Source organism: Eucyclogobius newberryi, unplaced genomic scaffold, assembly GCF_026437365.1.
Source record: "Eucyclogobius newberryi isolate DKJ021-1_F unplaced genomic scaffold, fEucNew1.0.hap1 SCAF_18, whole genome shotgun sequence".
Taxonomy (NCBI): Eukaryota; Metazoa; Chordata; class Actinopteri; order Gobiiformes; family Gobiidae; genus Eucyclogobius; species Eucyclogobius newberryi.
Window position 1 is genome coordinate 34765473 of NW_027315812.1, and position 20226 is coordinate 34785698.

The 20226-nt window shown below is 45.3% G+C and overlaps 1 protein-coding gene across 7 annotated transcripts in view; it reads right to left on the reverse strand.

Moving 5' to 3' along the window:
* Positions 1–2536: 2536 nt before the first annotated feature.
* Positions 2537–20226, reverse strand: part of slc12a7b (solute carrier family 12 member 7b) — a 382436-nt gene continuing 364746 nt past the window's right edge. For 3 of the 7 annotated variants that reach the window (XM_072451248.1, XM_072451244.1, XM_072451247.1), the window contains 3 exons: positions 16260–16274; positions 4927–5060; positions 2538–2887 (listed from right to left, as the gene is read on the reverse strand). In XM_072451248.1, the coding sequence (XP_072307349.1) occupies positions 2796–2887; positions 4927–5060; positions 16260–16274 (241 nt within the window). In that variant the 3' untranslated portion in view covers positions 2538–2795. Of the gene's footprint in view, positions 2888–4926; positions 5061–16259; positions 16275–20226 lie in introns of all 7 variants that reach the window. The other 4 variants (XM_072451242.1, XM_072451245.1, XM_072451243.1 and 1 more) reach the window with 2 other exon arrangements.

Here is a 20226-nt window from a genome sequence, read left to right on the forward strand (position 1 = left end):
ATGACTTAACGCTAACATTGTCAAACCCTGGTCATATTCTTCCCTCACACATGTGTAAGCCACGTTTCCACTGGTTCACTCTGGAGCGGTCCAATGTGAACAATGATTCAGATAATTGGACAAGAGAGAACGCAGACTCACAGAAACACAAAAGAATCATTAGTCACTTACTCTGTATTGATCTTGTGATAAAGCGCCATATTTAAGTTAGCACGTTAGCATCAGCTGTTTCCTGTTTATGTCCGCACGGCACTCACTTTGTCAAGAGCCACAATCTGATATTTCCAGCTCATAAAGCGTCTGACATGATCCAAAGCCAAAGACATAGAGAGGTTCAAACACGGCGTTGAAGCTTTGAGAGAAGTCAAAGAAATGTTCCTGTTTACGCTAGCTTCAGCCACGTGAGAATTACTCACTTAGAATTACTAAACGTGTTTTTGAGAATTTCTCCGATCGACCTCAGGTTTAAAAAGTATAATTCAGGGAGATTTAGATTGGATGTATTAAGACACGAGTTGTGTCTGGGTGATGTCTCACGTAGCAGGGCTCTGAACATAGAGCAGAACCATTCCAAATCGCTCGAAAGTGAACCTGTCTGGGCGAACAGGGCCAGTTGAAATGTGGCTTATGTACGTGTGACAGAACAGAGCATTAAACAACAACTATAACATCTTAATATACTGTATGATCTTTCCATAATGTGCAGAAAATGTACACACACTTCTTCAGACAGTTTTACACTTAAAGAAACGATAATATACAGAAAAGAACACAAAACAGACCGGGTTTGGTTTCAGTCAAACAAGTTCACAAACTGGTTTCAATTTTGCTTTAAAATTTTTGCACAAACACCAATAAATGGTTTTGTTCATTTGCATTTGTATATTTTCCTAATACACAATATGAATAAACCTATGTAAATATGTCACGTTTTTCTTATTTTTATCAGAAAGTTTGATTTAAAAAAGCGTGTCGCGTATTACAGTATGTTAATACATAAGAACAAAAGTGTTATATTTCATTGTAAATATATATATTTTTCTTATAATTGCAAAACATAATGACATTCTTAACGCTTCTGTAAACCTGCTTGTTGAAACGGAAAATAACCCAAAAACCACAAAGAAACGGGTGAAATGAACCACGGCACGTTGCAAATGTGACCCGGCTTCAGTCGACACTACAGTGAGAAACTGTGGAGCCTAATCTCCCCTTGTCCCTTATCCCCCACAAGCCTGCATTCCTTTTCTCCATCACTTTTTGATTGAATTATACATTGATTGTCAGAGACTTTAAGTCCACAGTTTCCTTTTGGCACTTTTTCCTCCCAACACTTTAAAAGCCTACGCACCAGAATGAAGGTCTTATCTGACCTACGGGACATCACATATGGGACGATTAAGGACTGGACCACCTTATCTGACCTACGGGACATCACATATGGGACGATTAAGGACTGGACCACCTTATCTGACCTACGGGACATCACATATGGGACGATTAAGGACTGGACCACCTTATCTGACCTACGGGACATCACATATGGGACGATTAAGGACTGGACCACCTTATCTGACCTACGGGACATCACATATGGGACGATTAAGGACTGGACCACCTTATCTGACCTACGGGACATCACATATGGGACGATTAAGGACTGGACCACCTTATCTGACCTACGGGACATCACATATGGGACGATTAAGGACTGGACCACCTTATCTGACCTACGGGACATCACATATGGGACGATTAAGGACTGGACCACCTTATCTGACCTACGGGACATCACATATGGGACGATTAAGGACTGGACCACCTTATCTGACCTATGGGACATCACATATGGGACGATTAAGGACTGGACCACCTTATCTGACCTACGGGACATCACATATGGGACGATTAAGGACTGGACCACCTTATCTGACCTATGGGACATCACATATGGACTCAACTTGAAAATGGACTAATTTAACAGAAACTGGACTGAATGGGACTTTTATTTTGAGCCTTGTGGTCCTAAACTTTCTTTTTTTTCCCCCTCATTTTCACAATTGATTCAAATTCACAAGTTTAGAGTGAAAATAAAAAAATATGCTTGATGTGTTTTACTATTTTCATATATGAATATATTATTCTTTGAAGCAATGTTATTTTCAAAGTCGGAGAACACAACATGACGCACATTTAAAAGCTCATAAAAGCTACGCTACAATATGGCATTATTTTGTACATATACATACACATGTGTACCAAAAGCAATACATATTCTGAAATGGTATTTAAAATATGGTACCATCATCGTGCTTCTACATGTTTTGCTAAATTGAATACAATTATATAAATATAAAGCTGAGCTAAAATTAATCTCAATACTTAGAGTTTACTGATAGTGATTTTCACAGGCTGCTCTTGTTCCTGCTTCAGTCCTGATTTAGTCCTGGGTGAAGACTTGGTTTAATCTTGCTTTTAGTCCTGTTTACGTCTTGTCAATTCAACAGAAATGTTATCCTGGGGTAAATTTGAACGATCTGGAAGTGTAAATGTACACTTCTTATCGTCTTCTCCCACAGTTTGAACAAGAACACATAAGGATAAGAACATAAAACAAAGTATAAAGTGTCTCCGTGCTCTGCTGCGGCATTCGAGGTTCAGAGGCCAGCACAGACACACCCAATGCCCTGAAAAAGGTCCATCTGTCAATCAAAAGGAGGGGACAAGCCCCACCCCTCTCTGCAGGTGGAGCGGTGTCCGTGAGAACAGGCCGAGTGAGTCGCTGTGATGGTGGTTTAGGAGTAGATGGTGATGACCTCTTGGCCTCCTCCTCGCACCAGCAGCACACGGTTCAAACCCTCCAGCAGAACCTCCAGGAACTCCATGTCTGATTACCACAGTCAGGGAAACATGACTGACATACGAACACACGCAAGTCACATCCTGATTGTGACTCCAGGGAGACTTACAGGGAGACTCCAGGGAGACTACACGGAGACTACAGGGAGACTACAGGGAGACTCCACGGAGACTACAGGGAGACTACAGGGAGACTCCACGGAGACTCCACGGAGACTACAGGGAGACTACAGGGAGACTACAGGGAGACTACAGGGAGACTCCCCGGAGACTCCACGGAGACTACAGGGAGACTACAGGGAGACTACACGGAGACTACAGGGAGACTCCACGGAGACTACAGGGAGACTACAGGGAGACTCCACGGAGACTACAGGGAGACTCCAGGGAGACTCCAGGGAGACTACAGGGAGACTACACGGAGACTACAGGGAGACTACAGGGAGACTCCACGGAGGCTACAGGGAGACTACAGGGAGACTCCACGGAGAATACTCCCCGAAGACTCCAGGGAGACTTCCCAAAGAATCCCCGGAGACTCCACAGAATCTCCAGAGAGTCTCCAGAGAGTCTTCACAGAGTCTCCAGAGAGTCTCCACAGACTCTCCAGAGAGTCTCCACAGAGTCTCCAGAGAGTCTCCAGAGAGTCTCCAGAGAGTCTCCACAGACTCTCCAGAGAGTCTCCAGAGAGTCTCCACAGACTCTCCAGAGAGTCTCCAGAGAGTCTCCAGAGAGTCTCCAGAGAGTCTCCACAGAGTCTCCAGAGAGTCTCCACAGACTCTCCAGAGAGTCTCCACAGAGTCTCCAGAGAGTCTCCAGAGAGTCTACAGAGAGTCTCCAGAGAGTCTCCACAGAGTCTCCACAGAGTCTCCAGAGAGTCTCCACAGAATCTCCAGAGAGTCTCCACAGAGTCTCCACAGAGTCTCCAGAGAGTCTCCAGAGAGTCTCCAGAGAGTCTCCACAGACTCTCCAGAGAGTCTCCAGAGAGTCTCCACAGACTCTCCAGAGAGTCTCCAGAGAGTCTCCACAGACTCTCCAGAGAGTCTCCACAGAATCTCCAGAGAGTCTCCACAGAGTCTCCACAGAGTCTCCAGAGAGTCTCCAGAGAGTCTCCACAGAGTCTCCACAGAGTCTCCACAGAGTCTCCAGAGAGTCTCCAGAGAGTCTCCAGAGAGTCTCCACAGACTCTCCAGAGAGTTTCCAGAGAGTCTCCAGAGAGTCTCCAGAGAGTCTCCAGAGAGTCTCCACAGAGTCTCCACAGAATCTCCAGAGAGTCTCCACAGAGTCTCCACAGAGTCTCCACAGAGTCTCCAGAGAGTCTCCAGAGAGTCTCCAGAGAGTCTCCACAGACTCTCCAGAGAGTCTCCAGAGAGTCTCCAGAGAGTCTCCACAGACTCTCCAGAGAGTCTCCAGAGAGTCTCCACAGACTCTCCAGAGAGTCTCCAGAGAGTCTCCAGAGAGTCTCCAGAGAGTCTCCACAGACTCTCCAGAGAGTCTCCACAGAGTCTCCAGAGAGTCTCCAGAGAGTCTCCACAGACTCTCCAGAGAGTTTCCAGAGAGTCTCCAGAGAGTCTCCAGAGAGTCTCCAGAGAGTCTCCACAGAGTCTCCACAGAATCTCCAGAGAGTCTCCACAGAGTCTCCACAGAGTCTCCACAGAGTCTCCAGAGAGTCTCCAGAGAGTCTCCAGAGAGTCTCCACAGACTCTCCAGAGAGTCTCCAGAGAGTCTCCAGAGAGTCTCCACAGACTCTCCAGAGAGTCTCCAGAGAGTCTCCACAGACTCTCCAGAGAGTCTCCAGAGAGTCTCCAGAGAGTCTCCAGAGAGTCTCCAGAGAGTCTCCACAGACTCTCCAGAGAGTCTCCACAGAGTCTCCAGAGAGTCTCCACAGAATCTCCAGAGAGTCTCCACAGAGTCTCCAGAGAGTCTCCAGAGAGTCTCCACAGAATCTCCAGAGAGTCTCCAGAGAGTCTCCACAGAGTCTCCACAGAATCTCCAGAGAGTCTCCAGAGAGTCTCCAGAGAGTCTCCAGAGAACACGAGCCTGGATGTGCAGGTGGCTGAAGGATACAGTTCTCGTCCCCTCCACGGTTCTTGGGCGGCCCTGGCATGTTGAGCAGAACCAGGTGAGCTCCTTGAGACTTGTTGACCACCACCTCGTTGAGTTTGACGGCCGTGTGCATGCGTCGCACATTGGACTGGTTGCTATGGAAATAGAGAGTCAGGGCACAGGCACAGTTCTTCTTCAGAAAGACTTGGTTTTAGAGTTTTAGAGGTCTATGGTAAAGACTTTGGACTTGTTTAACATCTATTGAAATTGTGCCGTAACAAAATGAATGTGGCTCAATATCGTTTCGCTGTTTAACAACAGAATTTCAAACTGAATAAAGAGACATCATTTTCAACATTTATAATATCTGAGTGAAGAAAGCGGTGATGTGTTCTTTTTTGAATGTCTTTTAGGAGGTGAAAATGTTGTCTCTCATCCTCAGGTTAGAGCAGAGGTAAAGCACATACCAAACTCTGATTTCCTTTCAACTGATTATAAGGCCAAGGCTTTGGAAAAGAGTCCATCATAAAAGCTCAGATCTACTCAAACCGTTCCTCCAGTTTGTCCACTACGGGCACCACCGATACCTTCATCTTACGAACATGAAGATGACAAACTTTACCTTTACCCAAAAATATTGGGGCTGCAACTAGGTTATTTTCGTAGTATTTATATATTGCCAATTAGTCAAACTGTTTTTCTACTTTGAAAATGTTTAAATACATGGTCAACCAAATGAAAATGTAAATATGGTGACTGAAGGCTTCTATATGGAGAATATTTATGAATAAAATGTAATATTTATGAAAAACAAAATGTTTACTTTTTTGACATTTTGATTTCCTTTTGTCTTTGTTATAAAAGGTCTTTTGGTTTGTGTTTTAAAGAACCATTTCAATGATCAAAGTATGACATAATCGACTAGTCACAAATAGTGGAGTAATTGTTCCCGTCCAAACAAATATAGTCGAATCTGAAGTCTTGACCAAAGCACATGGTGTGACCGACTGTGGGCTCCAAAGGCTTGACCGGTGTGACAGGAAAACAGAACGTGGCTTGTGTCGTTAGTGCAGTGAGTACGACATGAAAACCAGCAGGTGACAAAAGGACACACAGGACACACAGGACACACAACGCACACAGGACACACAGGACACACACAGGACACACACAGGAAACACACAGGACACACATAGGACACACACAGGACACACACAGGACACACACAGGACACACAGGAAACACACAGGACACACACAGGACACACACAGGACACACACAGGACACACACAGGACACACACAGGACACACAGGAAACACACAGGACACACACAGGACACACACAGGACACACAGGACACACAACGTACACAGGACACACAGGACACACACAGGACACACAGGATATATACATATATATATATATATATATATATATATATATATATATATATATATATATATATATATATATATATATATATATAAATCATGAAAGATCAGTTTTAACAGTTCCTAAAATAAAATAATAAACTCTGGTGTGCTGTGCCGTTTAACTCCCAGCAAAGATGAAGTTGTTGTTAATGGTCAGAATGAATGATCATACTTCATAGCACAGGAATACAGTGGATGGAAATAGTAAGTGGGAAGAGAAACATGAATTATGACAAGTTCTTATTGAAGGGCGTGTTATGTAGAATGACAGAGGTGTCCAGTTTCCATGAGTAATTATACCAAGATTACACGTAAGGTACTTTGCCATTCCCATCCTTTAGCTGCTATAGGCTGCGTTCATGCCTCATCACAACAGGCTTGAATGTCTGGAGTTTAACACTGGAGTTTAACACTGGAGTTTAACACTGAGCTCAATCAAGTCACAATTCTCCGGTCGGGTTTACCCCGGGCTCACACAGCATGCAGTCCAGCTGCAGTGACCGCAGTCCAGCTGCAGTGACCGCAGTCCAGCTGCAGTGACCGCAGTCACACTGCAGTGACCGCAGTCACACGGTGCAGTGACCGCAGTCACACGGTGCAGTGACCGCAGTCACACGGTGCAGTGACCGCAGTCACACGGTGCATGACCGCAGTCACACAGTGACCGCAGTCACACAGTGATAGACGTTTCGACTCTCATCCAAGAGTCATTGTCATTGACAATGACTCTTGGATGAGAGTCGAAACGTCTATTTTTTCTGAGTCCAGATGAAACAACTGAAGCTTTTTCTACTATGTTTACAAAAGTATTCATACCTCTGTAACTATTCCACATTTTTCACGTCACGACCACAAATCTTGAAAAATTGACCCTGATCCCAGACTTAAGTCTAAATTAAAGGATTGAGACTATGAATATTAATGTTTTGTCCAGATTTCTCTATGCGGGGTTTGCAGTGTGTGAAAAATCAGCGTTGCTGGTGTGATCCAGAATGTTGTGCTCAATGGTCTCATACTGAGAGTAATGTGGTGCCTGAGGTTCCTGTACAGGTCTTATACTGAGAGTCATGTGGTGCCTGAGGTTCCTGTACAGGTCTTATACTGAGAGTCATGTGGTGCCTGAGGTTCCTGTACAGTTCTTATACTGAGAGTCATGTGGTGCCGGGGGTTCCTGTACAGGTCTTATACTGAGAGTCATGTGGTGCCGGGGGTTCCTGTACAGGTCTTATACTGAGAGTCATGTGGTGCCGGGGGTTCCTGTACAGGTCTTATACTGAGAGTCATGTGGTGCCGGGGGTTCCTGTACAGGTCTTATACTGAGAGTCATGTGGTGCCTGAGGTTCCTGTACAGGTCTTATACTGAGAGTCATGTGGTGCCGGGGGTTCCTGTACAGGTCTTATACTGAGAGTCATGTGGTGCCGGGGGTTCCTGTACAGTTCTTACTGCAGATGACAGACGCTTGAGTCATGAGGAGGAAGTGAAGAATCCCTGGGTCAAATCTGTTCTTACAACATGGAAGGAGCTGATCAGAACAAACTAAACACAGATGTTATAATCTTAAACTGGTAAAGTTTTATGACCAAAGGTTTTGTACCAAATAGAACTGAGCTGAGACTCAAGGTCTGGAGGACAAAAGGTCTGGTTTTTCACCAGATGTAAAAGAGAATCACATGAAAAGCTTTGAGATGTGGAAAGAATCTTTTGACTTGGACAAACAGGACTTTTATAGTTTTTTTTTTTTTTTTACAAATAAGCAGTTATTATAACCAATACATTAACCACAGTCATGACCTTTATAACCTCTGACTGAGATGTTTATCAAGGTCATGACCTTTATAACCTCTGACTGAGATGTTTATCAAGGTCATGACCTTTATAACCTCTGACTGAGATGTTTATCAAGGTCATGACCTTTATAACCTCTGACTGAGATGTTTATCAAGGTCATGACCTTTATAACCTCTGACTGAGATGTTTATCAAGGTCATGACCTTTATAACCTCTGACTGAGATGTTTATCAAGGTCATGACCTTTATAACCTCTGACTGAGATGTTTATCAAGGTCATGACCTTTATAACCTCTGACTCAGATGTTTATCAAGGTCATGACCTTTATAACCTCTGACTGAGATGTTTATCAAGGTCATGACCTTTATAACCTCTGACTCAGATGTTTATCAAAACTTATAAAGCAGAATTTTCAAGAGGAATAATATCTAAATCATATACATACAGGGCAGCTATTCCACTAAATAGATTGAAAACATCTGTGGATCTTTAGTCTTTGTGTATTTGTATTTTTACTCTCTTGTCGTGCTCTTCTGTGTTTTATGTTTATTCTTAAAAAAAGAATGTCCCAGTCAAAGTTCAGACTTAAGTCCAGACTTTTCACAAACGCTCTCCATCAAATGTGATCAGTGCAAAGCTGGAAGAGACAGACCCCAACAGACTTTCAGCAGGCATTGCAGAGAAAGGCGCTTCCACAAAGTACTGACCTTTGGGGTCTGAATACTTTTGCACGCTGCGCCTTTTTATATGTCACAAAGATCTGGAAATCATTTTCCTTCAACATGGCATTTTTTTGTGAAATAGCAACACAAATGATTTACATCTGAGGTCGTGATGTGACGTGGTGTTTTACAGAGAAATGACTTCATCAGTTTTATCTGGACTGATCCAGAAACATTTAACTGCACAAGACGTGCTTTTCTACGTTTGGAGTGAAATGATGAAGGTCGATGATGATGAAGGTCGATGATGATGAAGGTCGATGATGATGAAGGTCGATGACGTTCAATGATTTCTGTTAAAAAGGCCCTATTGAAAGAGACTGTCATGCTGGCCCTTTAAGGGGCGGAGCCTAGACCACCGAAACCGAAAGGAGCAAGCTGCGTGAGGAGAGAGAGAGAGAGGAAAAGAGTTTGGAGACGGAGTTTGCCATCGCGGTTTATCAGAGTTTATAGTTGAAAGTAGTAGTTTGTTTGCATCCCAAGTTCAGTATTGTGTGCGTGACAGAAGTAAGTAAAGTTGGCAATGCATGTGTGTATTAAGTTTAGTGTTTTAGAGTTGTTTGCTGCTTAATTGATGCATGCCTCCATCACGTGTACATCTTAAAGTGACGCTAATGTTGATGCACTGTTTATATGTGTAAATGTGCTACTGTTACAGCGTAATCCTGTCAGTTTATAGTAGTAATAGCAGTGTTTGTGGATTTATATATTATATATATTAATATTTCATTGGTCTGTTTGTTTAGGACCACACACATATCACCTGTGCAATCAAACTGTAAAGAATAATTGAAGATATCAATAAACCACCCTCAAGTAAAGAGCGACTCTTCATTTGAGCTCTAACCGGGCTCACCACAGTGATTCGTCAGCCCACACCAGCACAATAATTTAAAACCCATCTTTTAATGGTCCTTCGAGCCGGACGGACGAATTGCTGTTTAAGATGCATAACCCAGAGTCAGAAGCAAGTGGCACGCGACCTAAAGAACAGATTTCAGTGCCTTTTCACCTGGCAGATTTTGACCTCAGTGGATCAGGGGCTCAGAGTCTCTTAAAGGTACAGGTGACAGGGGAAGTGGAGCATTCAGAGCGTTTCCCCATCAGATCCCCATCACCTCCTCTTAGTCAACATTTTGACATGACCATCATAGATGATTCAGAAGAGAGAAAGCCCAGTCAGCCTTCAATGCAAGCCACCAGGGGGCAGCAAACCTTCAACCAAGTCCCAGAGTTAAGTGCTACCCTCGCAGAGATGCGCCAAGAGAATGGGGAGCTTAGGAAGCAGTTTCAGAGTGTGATGGCTGCATTACAAGTCCAGTCCCAGCCTGCAGCCCGCCAGCCTCTTCTTTCCCAGCTTCCTCCACCCCTCAGGGCTTACAGTGTTGGTTATGATGGACACTCACAACTTCCACTGAGACCACCAGTGTCTGTCCCAGCCCGCCAACAGCTGTATTATCCCACTCCCAGCCCCGCGGTCAACATGTCACAAGACCTCTCTCGACTTAGAGTGACAGGTATGCCCACCGACCTGCCCTACTATGCCACCACACCCCAGCAGAACACCCCTTGGGCAGATCAATACGGCCAAGGATATCAAACCCCCTCATTGCATGTTGGTGACCCGCAGTTTGGTGTTCCATACACAGGTAGAGACTCCTCATTCTCTCGGATGCCCTATGTTAATGCGCCACAGAAAGAGCTCACATATAGGGGACCAAAGCCCACAGTCCCGAGCCTCACTTCACCAGACCCAAGAGAATTTGCCCGTATGAAGATGGCATTGGAGAATCTCTTACCGGAGGATGCCACTGAAAGGTACAAATATCAAATCCTCACAGATCACCTTAAGTGTGAAGAAGCTTCACTTGTGGCCGACTCCTATAGCAACTCCTGGCAGCCCTACACAGACTCGATGCAAGCCCTCACTAAGATGTATGGGCAACCCCATAAGCTTGCTGTACAGCGGATTGCAGAGCTAATGGATGGTCCATTTATCCGCAGTGGTGATGTGAGAAGCTTCCGTCTGTTTGCCCTCAATGTGCGTTCACTAGTCGGCATGTTACAGCAGCTGGGGCAGAGAGGCCAAGTAGAGTTGACTTGTGGCTCCCACGTCTCAAGACTGTTGAGTAAACTTCCCTATGACCTCAACACTAGTTTTAAGAGATTTATCCATCCCCTCAGAGTCACTATTCCTACACTCATGGACTTTGCGGATTGGCTCGAATACGAGCTGGAAGTGCAGGAAGAGAATATCAAGCCCCCAAAGAGAGAGGAGTTGTTTAACAAGAAGCCTGATGCCAAACGCACTCCTAAACCCCCAAATAAGTCTGCTACTATCTTCCTGGGCACAGGGAAAGCTCCAGGACCAAGGACAGTGGCCCCACCTGCACCTGACCATACAACCAACCAGTTCAAGAGAGATGAGCAGGCGAAAGCTTATTGTCCCTACTGCGACAATGATAAACATTTTCTAAACAGCTGTGCCAACTTCAAGGACCTAAGTGAAGAGCAGAAGGTGACATGGATTAAGGTGAATAACAAATGCTGGCGATGTGGTCGTAATCACCAGGCTGAAAAGTGCACACTCAAAGCCCCCTGTAAGACGTGCAGTAGGAGACATCTGTCTGTGCTGCATGAAGTGAATGAGAGGGGAGAAGAGGAGGAACCGTTGACAGCTCCATCCTCCGCAGAGAGTTGCCTCATCAACACCACCAACAAGGTCCTGTATGTCGACCGCCCAGTGTACAACTGTAAAGTGCTACTAAAGATTAGTAAAGTGTTCTTGAGGAATGGAGACAAGTGCCTGGAGACTTATGCCATCTTAGACGACGGATCTGAGCGGACAATACTTCTCCAATCTGCTGCTAAACAGTTGGGGCTCAGAGGCAGTAAAGAAGTGTTGACTCTCCGCACAGTCAGACAAGAGGTGGAGAAGCTTCATGGGGCGGCTGTGTCTTTCTCCATTTCTCCAACCGCCAATCCAGACAAGACCTACAGAATACAGAATGCTTTCACAGCCGGCCAACTGAGTTTAGCAGAGCACTCCCACCCAGTCGCTACTCTCCAACAGAAATATAAGCATCTATCTGGTTTGCCTCTCCCACCTTTGAACAAAGTCCATCCTATGCTGCTGATTGGTTCAGACTACATGCACCTCATTACACCTGTAGAGCCAGTCAGACTGGGACCTCCTGGTGGACCAGCAGCTGTGAAAACTCTTCTTGGATGGACACTGCAGGGACCAACTCAAGTCATCAAGTCTAGTCCTAACCTAAGTCACTGCCTTTTCACATCTGCACCCCCACCCTCAGAGTTGTTTTCTTGCGTGGAGAAGTTATGGCAGATGGACGTGCTTCCTTATCGCAGTGAGAAGATGGTAGTAAGATCAAAACAAGATCAAGAGGCAGTTAAGCTCCTACAAGAACAGACTGTGAGAGTCAGTGTAAATGGCATAGAACGTTATGCCACACCCCTCCTGCGAGTGAAGGATATGCCACTCCTCAAAGCCACTGCAGAAGCGGTGCTGCCACACCTGAGAGGCACAGAGAAACGCCCAACTAAAGCTCCGGAACAAGCTGCTGCGTTTCAGACGGAGATCGAGAAGCTGATTGAGGCCGGCTATGCGGTGAAGTTGGCACCTCATCAAGTGGAGAGCAGTACAGAGTCTTGGTATATCCCCCACCATATGGTCCAACATAATGGAAAGAACCGGGTGGTGTACAACTGCTCCTTCCAGTACCAGGGTCACAACCTCAACCAGTACCTATTACCAGGTCCCACTCTCGGCCCTGCCTTGTTAGCTGTGCTGTTAAGATTCAGGGAGTATGCCATTGCCTTCAGCAGTGACATCCGTGGCATGTTTCATCAGGTGAGGCTCCTGCCAGCAGACCAACCATTCCTGAGATTCTTATGGAGAGATATGAAGCGGGACAGTTCACCTGATGTCTATGAGTGGCAAGTCCTCCCCTTTGGAACAACGTGTAGTCCTTGCTGTGCAACATTTGCACTGCAAAAACATGTCACTGATCACAGCCAGCCAGAAGAAGATGTTCATGTTGCCATTAACAAGTCCTTCTATGTGGACAATTGTTTACAGAGCCTCACAACTCCAGAGGCTGCCAAAACTCTGGTAGACAAGCTGCACCATCTACTGGCTGAAGGGGGATTCGAGCTGAGACAGTGGGCAAGCAATGATCCAAACGTCGTCAACCATCTCCCCCCAGAGCTCAGGTCATCCAGCTGTGAGTTGTGGCTCAGTGAAGGTCAGTCTGACATCCAAGAGCCAGCTCTAGGACTGCACTGGAACTGCAAGTCTGACACCCTGACCTACAAGCACAGACACACTGACAGCTCAGTGGCTACATTGAGGAACATCTACAGAGTTCTAGCCAGCCAATATGATCCTCTCGGTTTCATAGTTCCATTTATAACCCGAGCCAAAGTCATTGTGCGCCACCTGTGGGAGAAGAAGAGAGATTGGGATGACCCACAGCTCCCAGAGGAGCTCCTGGAGAAGTGGCATATGTGGGAAGCAGAGCTTGTACACCTACCTGAGATAACCCTGCCCAGGTGTTACACCACTACCTGCATGGACCAGTCCAGCAGCCTGCGTGACATCCATGTTTTCTGCGAGGCCTCTGAACAGGCATATGGCTCAGTAGCATATCTGAGGACAGAGAACCATGAGGGAAGGGCAGAAGTCGCCTTTCTTGCTGGCCGATCTCGTGTCGCCCCTAAGAAGCAGCAATCTGTTCCCTGCCTGGAGCTGTGTGCTGCTCTTACAGGTGGCCAGCTCTACAAAGTCATCAGCGCAGAGTTAACCTTTCCCATCCGCAGCTGCACTTTATGGTCCGACTCAGCCACCGTCCTGACCTGGCTGAGCTCAGAGTCCTGCCGGTATAAGGTCTTTGTGGGAACCCGTGTGGCAGAAATACAAGAGTTGACGGAATCAGCCACATGGAGGTATGTGCCCTCGCGGGAAAAACCGGCAGATGATATCACCCGTGGCCTCACCCTCCAGGCAATCAGCAGAGGCAACAGATGGACCGATGGGCCTTCGTTCCTGAAACTAGCACCTAGTGAATGGCCTGACTCACTACCTCCTTAGCTCAGGTTTTAGCTCAACCTGAAGGTTTTAGCTCAACCTGAAGGTGAGCTAAAACGACATGTTGTTATCTTAACCATGTCCACTACAAGTGTTCCAGATCAACTTCAGCACCAGACCCTGGACAGCTACCTGGAAGCCACCGCGCGTCAGCTACACGGGGCGGCTGATCCTGGCAACCCTTTGACTGCTGAATCCCACGCTGCTGCTGAACTTGAGGCTCTACGACATATCCAGAGAGAGTCATTCCCGGACGAAGTGAACAAGTTAAAGGCCAGTAAACCAGTATCCAAGTCCAGTCGTATTCTTCTTCTTGCACTTGAGTTTGATGAGGAAACAGGGCTCATCAGAGTAGGAGGTCGCCTTCGCCGCAATCCTGAACTGGCAATAGAAGAAGTACACCCCATTGTTCTGGACCCCCGCCACCCAGTTACCCGTCTCATCATACAGGGCCAGAAAGGGTGTTTGCTGAGATCAGAAGGAGATACTGGGTGCTACGTGGACGTGAGGCAGTGCGTCGCCACCAGAGAAACTGCGTTGAGTGCAAGAAGTGGAAAGGTCACCCACATCCACCTAGAATGGCCGATCTTCCTCCAGCAAGACTACGCATCTTCAAGCCAGTGTTCTACTCCACAGGCGTGGATTGTTTTGGGCCATACATCATCAAGATCGGACGCAGGAATGAGAAGAGATGGGGAATACTGTTTAAGTGTTTGACTACCAGAGCAGTTCATCTGGATCTGATTCCCAGCATGGACACAGACTCATTCCTTATGGCCCTGAGACGCTTTGTAGCCAGACGAGGGAAGCCCAAAGAGCTTCTTTGTGACCAAGGAACAAACTTCCGTGGAGGAGAGCGTGAGCTGCAGGCAGCATTCCAACTTCTTCACCCCAGACTTAAAGAGCAACTAGCAAGCCAGCAGATCCAGTTTGCTTTCAACCCCCCTGGAGCACCTCATTTTGGGGGGTGCTGGGAACGTGAAATTCGTTCCCTTAAGACTGCTCTTCAAGTCACCATTGGAGCTCAGTCAGTCACTGAGGAGGTACTGCGTACAGTTCTGATTGAAATTGAGGGGATGCTCAACTCAAAACCTCTTGGCTACACATCATCGGACGTAGCAGACCCTGACCCTGTGACTCCCAACTGTCTCCTCATGGGGCGGCGGGACGCTTCGCTCCCACAAGTCGTCTATGAAGGCCCAGAGATTCTCGGGCGAAGAAGATGGAGGCACAGCCAAATCCTGGCTGACCATTTCTGGCAACATTTCCTGAAATACTACTTGCCAGGACTTCAATCTACAAGTAGGAGACGTGGTCATGATTGTGGACAACCAGCTACCGCGGGCACAGTGGCCTGTAGGAAAGGTATCTCAAGTTTTTCCTGGTCCAGACAATCGGATCAGATCCGCCGAAGTCACGGTGAAAGAAAGAACCTACGTTCGACCAGTGGCGCGGCTCATCAGTCTACTTGCCCTACCAAAAGACGATTGACTCTTTACCTGAGCCTTTTCCAGTTGTTCGTATTCACAGGTGAATACGGGGGCGGCTGTTAAAAAGGCCCTATTGAAAGAGACTGTCATGCTGGCCCTTTAAGGGGCGGAGCCTAGACCATCGAAACCGAAAGGAGCAAGCTGCGTGAGGAGAGAGAGAGAGAGGAAAAGAGTTTGGAGACGGGGTTTGCCATCGCGGTTTATCAGAGTTTATAGTTGAATGTAGTAGTTTGTTTGCATCCCAAGTTCAGTATTGTGTGCGTGACAGAAGTAAGTAAAGTTGGCAATGCATGTGTGTATTAAGTTTAGTGTTTTAGAGTTGTTTGCTGCTTAATTGATGCATGCCTCCATCACGTGTACATCTTAAAGTGACGCTAATGTTGGTGCACTGTTTATATGTGTAAATGTGCTACTGTTACAGCGTAATCCTGTCAGTTTATAGTAGTAATAGCAGTGTTTGTGGATTTATATATTATATATATTAATATTTCATTGGTCTGTTTGTTTAGGACCACACACATACCACCTGTGCAATCAAACTGTAAAGAATAATTGAAGATATCAATAAACCACCCTCAAGTAAAGAGCGACTCTTCATTTGAGCTCTAACCGGGCTCACCACAGTGATTCGTCAGCCCACACCAGCACAATAATTTAAAACCCATCTTTTAATTTCTAATGATTTCCATTCTTGACATTTATTTCAAAAACTGTAAGTCTCTCATAGTTAGAACATGAACGCAACCTATAATGGAGTCATGCACACACACATGAACAAAGAGGATGACACGTGAACAAAGAGGATGACTTACAGGCTCTCCCACTCTCTGCAACAAAAAACAAGACAGAACAAACAGCCTTAGTGCATCTACAGGCTCCAGCCCTCATGCTACAGTGCCCCACTCGCCCACCAGACTCCTGTGGGCCCCCGGAGTCACCGACAGACCCACGGAGTCACCCACGGGCCCCGGAGTCACCCACGGGCCCCGGAGTCACCCACGGGCCCCGGAGTCACCCACGGGCCCACGGAGTGAACAGCAGTAGTTGTTGTCTTGTTTGTGTGACCTCTCTGGGGAAGGCTCCGCCCCCTGCGTGTCACTATGGAGATGTCATTGTTTTACCTGGAATGTTCCACACTGTGAAATGGCAAGATTTTCCATGTATTTTAGCAATAAAACACGATAAATGCAAGATAAACAAGTTTCCAGACTGTGTAAAATGAAGTAAACAATAACACATTTTGAATCATTAACTGACACAAGATCTAAAATTTTAAGTTGTTATAACAAATTTCCAAACAATTTGGAATTTCCGGGTTCAAAATGTTTGTTCCAATTCAAGAACTAAAATCGACAATGAATTCAGTCATTGATCAGTAATAGAGAAGCAGTTCTCTTCTCTATTACAAAAGGAGGGACAAATATCATTTTCTAGCCACAAAAATAAATAAGTAAAATGTAGTATTGTGGCCAGTAAAACCTAAAAAATCTGCTTTTTTGATTGAGGCAAAAATAATGAGTAATAATCTCCCATTAAATCTCTAAATGCAGTAAAATACCAGAGTAAATGTATTTAAACCAGGCTGCACATGTATCTGAGTGGTTTTGGATTTTTCCTTTCAGAATTTCTCTTCTTGGTTTTCTGTTTTGGCGGGAAAACAAACACACGCTCAGTCATGCACACTATTGTACATGTTTTTAGTAGTAAGGGAAACCCGGGCAACCGGAGGAAAGCTACGCACAGGGAGAACGGGGAAACTGGGCTAAACTGGTCTGAGTGAAATATGGGATTTACACCTTCATTTGACGTTGAAGATTTAAAGGCGTCAGCTCTGGTTCTGTTCTTTTCTCTTCTCTTTGCAGCACAAACACACATTCTTCTTCTTCTTACTATTACATTGTATCTATATAGCGCTTTTCCACCTTCAAGGCACTCAAAGCGAATTACTAGGCAATGTGTGTGAAGTGTCTTGCCTAAGGACACAACATTTCCTCTAGAACCCCACTGGTGGACTGCAGGACCTGTACGTCTCCAGGACTCTGGAACGAGCAGGGAGGATCACAGCCGACCCTTCTCACCCTGGACACGGACTATTTGAGCCACTCCCCTCAGGCAGGAGGCCACTCCCCTCAGGCAGGAGGCCACTCCCCTCAGGCAGGAGGCCACTCCCCTCAGGCAGGAGGCCACTCCCCTCAGGCAGGAGGCGCCACAAGAACAGTTTCTTGGCCTCTGCTGTTGGACTAACACCTGCACTTTATTTTGCTAGTATTATTCTTTATTGTTGTATGTTAAACATTGACGCCGAAGCAAGTTCCTATGTTTGTGAATTTTGTTCACTGAAAATGGCAATAAACCCTTTTCTGATTCTGTGGCGCCTGGTGTTCCAGTGGTTTCTCTCCAAGTGCTAATCAGGTCCTGGTCCTGTCCTGCTAAGCTTCTGAAAGCTGAGGAGATCGGGCATTGGCGAGCAGGTTCGTGGCTGACAGGGACAATTTCTGCCTTTTTTTTAAGTTATGAACTTTTTTCCGGTTCAAAATCTTTCTGTTATCTTAAAAACTGCTTTTTAATTTAAGTTTCAACTCTCTCTGCTCCACTCAGCTCTTGCTCTGATTGGTCAGAGCGGTCACATGGGACACGAGCCTCCTGACACGTGCTCATATGGGAGGAAAACACTACTGCGTACGATTGGTGGATGGAGGATACCAGATGTAGCTAGCCGCTAAAGGCTAAACTGGCGACACACTCTTGCTATCTGGGGGCCAGTCCGTGCTCACTTTTCACACGAGAGACTGTTTGTTTCTTTGTTAGCAGCAGGCTAATGCTGTAGCATTCCTCTACTGATTCTAAGGATTATTAAAATAATAATACTGTGTCTGACATTGCTAATTTGATCCAATTCATGTTTTTCTCGGAAAGATGGTCTTTGTGCATTGCTGTTCTTTACACTCATACTTAACTTCCTGTAGCGAGGATAAACTATGGAAGCCCAGATGAAGTGGCGGAAATAAATCAAAAAAATGTCAGACAAATCAAACTTCGTATAATTGATAAATGGATTTACGGCCCAGCCATATTCTGAGTCTGATTCTAATTTCTCACATTATGTTCCACGTTTTGCCTCAATTCTGGAATGTTTTTGTTAATAAATGTTAAAAGGGTCAATAACATCTCCATGGAGACAAGCAAGTGGCGGACTCCCCAAGTGATAGTACTGTACATATGAATACATTGTATTGAAACTGTATGGATTAAGAAGGATGTGTTTTACTTCAACAAAATATGTGATTGTCATGTTAAATGAATTATGACTCAAGGGCCAGATGTTAGTCTGATGCAGGTGCTCTGCACTGGACATGCACCAGAACTCACACACTGCATGCACTTGTAGGGCTGAAATATTACATTTGAAGGTTGTAATTAGATTTATGATCTGAATACTAAGAGCAGCAGCGACATTAACAAAAATGCTAACCAGGTAGCCATTTGTTTTAAACTTTTGCTACCTTTTGACTGCACAGTTTTTCTGCACAGACTTGTTACTTTAGCACTTTAGTTTCAGGGTGATGACAATCTAACTCTTAATATTTCAAAACAGTATATTACATCTTTTGAATGGTCAAGTTAACAAAATATCCCCTAGAATCAGGAGCTGAAACTCATGTTTGAAATAGATGTATGGAACAATCCCAAACTTTAGAATGCAGACGTTGTAAGGAACGTTGTGAGTATCGACACGAGTATCGACATAAATGTGTGTAGACCAAATACAGCTTCATGCTAATCTAAGTGTATGTGATGCTTGTGTGTAGATGGCGTACAGCTTCATGCTAATCTAAGTGTATGTGATGCTTGTGTGTAGATGGCGTACAGCTTCATGCTAATCTAAGTGTATGTGATGCTTGTGTGTAGATGGAGTACAGCTTCATGCTAATCTAAGTGTATGTGATGCTTGTGTGTAGATGGCGTACAGCTTCATGCTAATCTAAGTGTATGTGATGCTTGTGTGTAGATGGCGTACAGCTTCATGCTAATCTAAGTGTATGTGATGCTTGTGTGTAGATGGAGTACAGCTTCATGCTAATCTAAGTGTATGTGATGCTTGTGTGTAGATGGCGTACAGCTTCATGCTAATCTAAGTGTATGTGATGCTTGTGTGTAGATGGCGTACAGCTTCATGCTAATCTAAGTGTATGTGATGCTTGTGTGTAGATGGCGTACAGCTTCATGCTAATCTAAGTGTATGTGATGCTTGTGTGTAGATGGAGTACAGCTTCATGCTAATCTAAGTGTATGTGATGCTTGTGTGTAGATGGCGTACAGCTTCATGCTAATCTAAGTGTATGTGATGCTTGTGTGTAGATGGCGTACAGCTTCATGCTAATCTAAGTGTATGTGATGCTTGTGTGTAGATGGCGTACAGCTTCATGCTAATCTAAGTGTATGTGATGCTTGTGTGTAGATGGCGTACAGCTTCATGCTAATCTAAGTGTATGTGATGCTTGTGTGTAGATGGAGTACAGCTTCATGCTAATCTAAGTGTATGTGATGCTTGTGTGTAGATGGCGTACAGCTTCATGCTAATCTAAGTGTATGTGATGCTTGTGTGTAGATGGCGTACAGCTTCATGCTAATCTAAGTGTATGTGATGCTTGTGTGTAGATGGAGTACAGCTTCATGCTAATCTAAGTGTATGTGATGCTTGTGTGTAGATGGAGTACAGCTTCATGCTAATCTAAGTGTATGTGATGCTTGTGTGTAGATGGCGTACAGCTTCATGCT